General features: G+C 42.3%; 1 protein-coding gene and 1 non-coding gene across 2 annotated transcripts; one reads left to right on the top strand and one right to left on the bottom strand.

Annotated features, from left to right (window-relative positions):
- Positions 1 to 824: 824 nt before the first annotated feature.
- LOC112091909 lies at positions 825 to 3,098 on the top strand. The gene has a single exon (XM_024166646.1). The coding sequence runs from the start codon at positions 825 to 827 to the stop codon at positions 3,096 to 3,098; it is 2,274 nt and encodes a 757-aa protein (XP_024022414.1).
- LOC112091923 lies at positions 1,221 to 1,327 on the bottom strand. The gene has a single exon (XR_002902354.1). It is a non-coding gene; the product is annotated as a small nucleolar RNA R71 (small nucleolar RNA).
- Positions 3,099 to 7,567: the final 4,469 nt, after the last annotated feature.

Here is a 7,567-nt window from a genome sequence, read left to right as displayed (position 1 = left end):
AGCAATCAAGAAACAGATGGAACAACTTAGGTTGGTGTGAGATCGAGAGATAAACATTGCCTAGGTAACCGAAACAATTTTAGGTTGTGAAATTGAGAAGTGGAATTCCAGGAATTGTTTCTAGAGTGGAACTTAGTGAAGGTAGGGATGAATAGTCGTATAAAGATATAGGCTTGATATTACCTACACATTCTTTATGCGGCACTCGAGAGAGGGTATAAGGATATACATCACTCTAAGTTCTTGATAACGTTGAGTTAGGCTAGGCACATTACTACGGAGAAACATAATCACAATAGAGTGAAGTCAAGACCCTAGCTTTTTTATCATATTGATTTTCCGTTCTAATTTCAGCACGTATTATTAATTACTGTCATCTTTCCTTTTGATTTAGTTTTCCTTTATTTTAGTTTTTCTTTGAGTTTATCACATCCAAATTTGATCGCTTAGATAAAGTTAAGATATGATATTCACAATAGTTAGTTTATATTCTTAACGTTAATCCTCGTGGGACGATATCGGTCTTCGGACCACTTTATTACTTGTACGACTTGTGCACTTGCAGGCGTAGTCAAATTATATTGCATCAAGTTTTTGGCGCCGTTGCTGAGGATTGAACAGCTAAGAATTAGACTACTATAGTGAAGAAATATCTTGTTTTAAACTAAGTGTTTTTTCTATTTGTATTTAATTATCTATTTTTCTTTGGTTGTTTTCGTAGGTGCATGCAAAAAGCATGTGGCTCGGAACTCTTGCCTTTGGATTCAGAAATCGAACAAACTATTTGAGCTCTAAGGAAAGAACGATGAGCTAGGGCTAAAGACATGGCCGAGGAACAAAACCAAGCAGACAAGCAACGGACGTTGCAAGATTATTTCAAGCCCATGGTGAACGAGAATTATTCGGGCATCCAACGTCAACAAGTCAATGCCAACAACTTCGAGCTCAAGACGGCCCTGGTCAACATGGTCCAGCAGAACCAATATGGAGGCTTGCCGCACGAGGATCCCAATATCCATTTGGCCACTTTTCTGGAGATTTGTGACACAGTGAAAATTAATGGAGTGAGAGCCGAGATCATCCGTTTGAAACTCTTCCCATTCTCCTTGCGAGATCGGTCTCGGTCATGGCTTCAATCTTTACCATCAGGGAGTGTAGCCACATGGGAGGACATGGCCCAAACGTTCTGCATCAAATTCTTCCTGCCCTCCAAGACGTCTCAACTGAGGGCCGAGATTACTCAATTTCAGCAGTTTGAGTATGAACAATTATATGAGGCGTGGGAACGGTTTAAAGAGATGCTCCGTAAGTGCCCTCAACACGGTATTGAGGATTGGTTCCAAGTTCAACTTTTCTACAATGGGCTTACTGGGAAAACTAAGGCCCATATTGATGCAGTGGCCGGTGGAACCATCTTGTCAAAGACACCCGGGGATGCACTCAATCTCTTTGAGGACATGGCAATGAATAGTTGTCAATGGAAAAACGAGCAGTCCACTGTAAAGAGAGTGGCAGGAATTTATGATGTGGATCAAACGACGTCTCTCATGGCTCAAATGGCACTCTTGACTAATCAAATCCAGGGACTTACCGCAGCCAATGCTAATGGTAATCAAGAAGCTGTAAAGATGGCACAAGCTTCGAGCTCAAGTGATTCATATGATGAACAATGTCACTTCCTCAACCGTAGCTACAATTTTAGGCCCAACAACAACTTACCGACATACTATCATCCCGGGCTCCGCAACCATGAGAATTTATCTTATGCCAACAACCGGAATGTTTTACAACCAACCCTGGAGTCGAGTAAACTGGAAATGGAAAAGCATTCCTCATCACTTGAAGAGCTTTTGAAGACGTATATTGTGGACTCTAAGGCTCATCTTGATCAACATGACACTCGTCTCAACAACATTGAAACTCACTGCACCAATTTGGGAGGCACGATGAAGGCACTAGAAACACAAGTTGGCCAATTGGCTAATGTTATAAAAGGGCAATCATCATGGTCTTTCCCGAGCGACACCGAGAAGAACCTAAAGGAGTGCAAGGCCATCATATTGAGGAGTGGCAAAGAGCTTGAAGGCCTGAGTGTTCAAAAAGCCATGGTTGATGATGAGCTTACCAAGAGCAATGACAACGGTAAGGATAAGTCAATAGAGGAAAACCTAAAGGCCAAGAAGGAAACACCGGTAGTTAGACCAGGTTCGATCACTTTTCTGGATAATCCACCTCGTATCACTCCCCCATTGCCATTCCCTCAACGGTTCCAGAAGAAGGCGCTTGACGAGCAATTTGAGAAATTTCTCAATATCTTCAAGAGGATCCACATCAACATCCCTTTCGTGGATGCTCTCAAGCAAATGCCAAACTATGCCAAATTTATGAAAGAGGTTATGTCCAAGAAGCGCAAACTCGAGGACTCTGAGACAGGGAAGCTTACAGAAGAATGTAGCGCTATCATAAAGAGACAACTACCGGAGAAATTGAAGGATCCGGGAAGTTTTACCATCCCATGTACAATTGGCAAGTCAACTTTTGAGAAAGCTCTTTGCGACCTAGGAGCTAGCATAAATCTCATGCCTTTGTCAGTGTTTCGAAAACTTGGGCCTGGAGAGGTCACCCCTACAACCATCTCCTTGCAAATGGCGGATAGGTCCATTACCTACCCATGGGGAATCATTGAAGACATATTGGTAAAGGTGGATAAGTTCATCCTCCCGGTTGATTTTGTAGTTTTGGACATGGAAGAAGATCAGGAAACCCCCATTATCCTTGGAAGGCCTTTCCTAGCTACCAGAAGGGATTTAATAGATGTGCACAGTGGGAACTTGACTCTAAGGGTCAATGAGGAGAAAGCCATCTTCAACATCTTAAATCCCAAGAGGTCTCCGCAAGAAAAGCCGACATGCAACCGAGTGGAGGAATTGAAATCTTGTATCAAGGAGTTCACTCAAGAAGTTATGCCGAAAGATTCTTTGGGGAATGGTCCTACCAATTCCCTAACCATAAAAAAATTGAGCAATGACATTGTCCCAAGAAAGATGATGCGGGGGAGTATATTGTTAAGAGGGCTGAAGCCATTGCCACCCCGATGAACAATGAAATGGTGGTGGCCAAGAAGAAAGCCAAGAAGAAGCACGACTAGCGAACCTCGTGGCAAGATCTCACTCCAGGCTAACGCGTCCTTCTTTTCAACTCTCAGTTGAAGCTCTCCCCTAAAAAAGTGGAGTCAAGATTATCTGGAACATTTAAGATCAAGCAAGTGTTTTCATTCTGTACCATCAAGCTAGAACTAGGAGGATGAAGTCGTGTTCATGTCCAGCTAGAGACGTTAAATCAAGCGCTTCGTGGGAGGCAACCCACATATGATTTTTTGTTGATTTTGTGTCAAATGGGTTTCATTGTAAAAAAAAAACAAAAAAAAACAAAAAAAAAGAAAGAAAAAAGCAAATCAGGAAAGGGAGACAAAATGACAGGCGATATGTCGCCTATCAATAGGCGATATGTCGCCTGAAGGATTTTGACAGCCATATTAGTCTCCGGGAACCTCAGATGGCAACCCCGACGGTGGAATTGATGATGCTGGATGAGGTATGGCCGATAACACTTAGACCGGCCGTGAGGTATTGTTTTTCTTTCCTTTGCCCTTTGAGTTTTAATGCCGAACAGTGGGGACACCGTTCCTTTTAAGTTTGGGGGGGAATATCATTTTCTTTTCTTTTCTTATCATCTCTACCTATTGATGTTCTTTTTGTAAGGTAGTTAGATTTCAATTTATTTTGATATTTGTACCGAACTGAGTGTTGTATTACATATGACTTTGGGCTTCGATGATGACTTCATGCTAAGCCCTCTTCTTTCATTCAGTATGTGTCTCTATATCTTTGACTGTGTGCTTGATCTATCATGCTTGCTTTTAATGTTGTTATCTCTATTTCTGAGCACATGTCTATCTACCTTTCCTTATTCGATGTGTGGCTTTGTGTGCAATTTTGAGACTTTTTATCGCAATGAGAACGCTAGAACTTACCCGAAGGACTTGTCAAGGCAAAATCCTAGGTCTTTGTTGTGTTGATACGATAGAGGCCCTCTTTGGACCGTTTGAGCCAAAAAGCTATCCCGAGCAACATATTATCCATAGAGTCCCTCTTTGAGCTGAAAAAAAAAGAAAAAAAACCAGTATTCATTTGTTTTACTGCCTGATAACCCGAGCCTTGCAATGTATCAAACATTACCTTTACCCACTCACATTGGCATCACACGTGACCCTTTCACCGAGCGTCGAACACCTGGCCAGCGAGAGTCGTTAAGTGAGGAGTTTTCTGAGATCGTCCTTAAACCTTTATATTCATCCCTCGCCATTCTAAATGTGAATTTGACTTTGTGTTCCAAAAAAAACAAAAAAAACAAAAAACAAAAAACAAAAAAAAACAAAAGAAAAAAAAAAGAATTCATGTTTGGGGATCGATCATAGTGGGGGATAGTGTTTATGGACGTTACATTCGAAGGTGAAGAGGCGAATCTAGAAGTAAAGGATATTGGTTTCGGTTCGGTGAATAGAGGAGTCTATTATTGCCACCGTGCTTGTCTAGGGTGAGTCTGCTTTTCTTTTTCCGATTCTCATCTATCCTTCACCCCAGCCTAACGTTACAAGCCGAGTAAAGTCTTCTTGATCTCCATGGCATTTGACCTACATTAGTGGAGATGAGTCAGACGAGTGAGCCTATGGTCATTCTGTTTTAATGTTTATCTTGCGATATGTCTTGATACACATGAGTCACATTTGTGTTTAGGTCTTGTAGAGATGATTTGCACACACTTACACGGAGATGATAGTGTTAGAAGTTGAGTATTGATGGGTTGAAATTCTAGTCCTTTTCCAGATTCACATGTTGGGTGGGTGCAGAGGTGTTTGGTAACTTGAGATTATATGCCTGAGCTCTATGTTTACACTCTCAGTCGGTTCATTTCTATTTCTTTTGTTTTGTTTTTAGTTTGTTATTTTAGGTTGTGTCATTTTGTGTTCTTTTGTCCATTTCCCTTTGTGTATTTTGTTTTATATTAGGTTTTCTGCTTGAGGACAAGCAGCCGTTCAATTTTGGGGGTGTGATGAGTGCGTAATTTATGCACTCATTCCCTTGGGACCATTTCTCGGTGCCCCATCTCACCCCTTACTGGCTTTTGGGGTTCAACCCTCTCTGCGGGTTGCTCAGGTTGGGCGGCTTGTGCTGGCACCGCCTGCGGAGGGGGTGCTCCTCCAACCTGCTGACCCTGAATCAACTGGGTAAGCAATTCTCATAACTGTCTACTTTCCCCAGCCTGGGCTGCTATTTGCCCCCTCAGACCTGCTACTTCTTAAGCTAGGTCTGGTGCTGGAGGATTCTGTTTTGCTTGTGTTCTCTTTGGACGTGTACGAACCATGTTGCTGTGTCTATATCAACTAAAAGAGCAACATAGTTTGTTTAAGTGCAAAAAGAACTGCTTCAAGAGTTCCTTGACTGGCAATAGTTTAAACTATCATTCATTCTCATAGCAACTAGCAAAACATACATTCTATATGTTCTCCTATTATGCATGCCCCATATCATGCATATCACATCATATACAAATCATCACAAAAGTAAAGGTTTTTTTTAAGCCTTTCATTCAAATCTATTATGTATGTCCCATTTCATACATATCACATCATACATAAAACATCGTTAGTCTAAGTTTCTCAATACTATTTACATAACCTTGCGTCATATTCAAATAAATAAAACACTAAGTCCTAACTTAATCCTCATCATCTAAGTGTTCCTCAAGATCCTCTTCCGGATCCTCCTCGGGGTCTACTTCTGAATCCTCCTCGGGATCCGACTGAGGGTTACCACTAGCTTCCTCACCAACGGTCCCAACGTAGGTCCATCTTCACCGAAAGGCCATAGGCTCGTCCGCTGCCTCTATTTCGGGTCTCGGTCGTTGTCGAGAGGTAGTGACTTCCACATCATGTCTCCTGATACGGGTATTGGAAAACAGGAAGTCTCGCATAACCGCCACTAGCCTTGTCCTCTCCTCTAGCATTTGGTGCTCATAATGCTTCGCCTCGACAATAAACTGTGTGAGGGTCTGATCCATTCGCGGAACTAGCCGACGCTGTACTCTTCCGTCAGACCTCTCCATAGGATCTGACACCGCTCCTCCTCACTTAGATTGAAAATCTGATTCAGAGCTAGTACCTCTGTTAAGACTCTCGCTATATAGGCTACAACGGCCTCATCCGATCTCATACTCGCCCTCTCGGCTTGTATGATAAACTTTCGAGCTTAGGTGTAGGTCACGGCTACACTCACCTGGCTCTGTGTCTCTCCACTATGCTGTGGTGCCGACTCTGATGGCATGACCTGGGGAAGAAAATGATGCTTCAACATGTGGCAAAACTCTTCCCATTGCATCTCTGCTATTTCATCGTCATCCAACGCTTGCCAAAATATTAGGGCATTGCCCTCTAACAAACTCGCTGCGAGCATAATCCACTCCTCTCGAGCTATGTCACAGGCTCGCATCACGTACTTGACACGGTGCAGCCAATCCCTAATTCTGGTGGGATGTGAAAGCCCATCAAAGGAAGGTAGATTACAGGTGTAGAACCTGGCTGCGGCACGACCTGTAGTCAAAACAACTCTCCTTGCTCAGTGTGCAGCCTCAGCCGCCATGGGCTCTAGAGCCCTTAACTCCCGATCCACTGGTGGATGACTATATCTAGAAGGAGTGGGTACCGACCTCTCTGTTTGTCAGAACCGTGAGGTTAGAAACGTTCTTACCCGTCCCCACAACATACTCTCTTGTGGTGTGGGTACTAACCGGGATGATGGATATGATCGATCCATTGGTACCTGTTCTGTCTTGCCAAAAGAAATAAGCAATACTCAGTTTTAGTTCATAAACTAATTTACCTAGACTGTGCGGAAGCATAAGTGTGGGACTTGCCATGGCAGGAGTATTAACGCCGCTCTGATACCAACCCTCACGGCACGGTCGCCACTCCTTATACTACTACTAATAGGCTAAGTTATAGTCTAATCCATTATTTGTTGTTAGACTATTGTCTCTTTAATTTACGTTCATATGCGGGTAAATTTTTTTTTTTTTTTATTTTAACCCTTGGGTTTTTAACATGTTATGTGGTTACACTAATAACATATCTTGCTATTACTTTAAGGATTCGGATATCAAACTAGTTCCTGAAAACTTGTCTTAACTTATTACAGTCCGTTGTTCTTTACTAAGACAATGGTTGTAATATCTTCTTCTTAGAACTGAACATACATACTAGTATTCTATATTACATTAATCTGCAACGGAAAATTGTTTTCTAAGCGAGCGTAGTAGAGACCACTCCCGTGTACACATGACATTTCCGCCACCCTTGCCTCCGCCTGTCCATCAAGCAAACCAATATATGACTCGCTGCTTACCTGTGTTACCTGCACACGAGTAAACTGATGAGCTAACGCTCAGCAAGTATAAACATGCATACATCATAAACTAATAAAAATTACATTAAAACTTATGATGCAAATAT

The sequence above is a fragment of the Morus notabilis genome, unplaced genomic scaffold (assembly GCF_000414095.1).
Source record: "Morus notabilis unplaced genomic scaffold, ASM41409v2 Scaffold35, whole genome shotgun sequence".
Taxonomy (NCBI): Eukaryota; Viridiplantae; Streptophyta; class Magnoliopsida; order Rosales; family Moraceae; genus Morus; species Morus notabilis.
The sequence above is the reverse complement of the archived record's forward strand: the minus strand, read 5'-3'. Positions and strand labels throughout refer to the sequence as shown.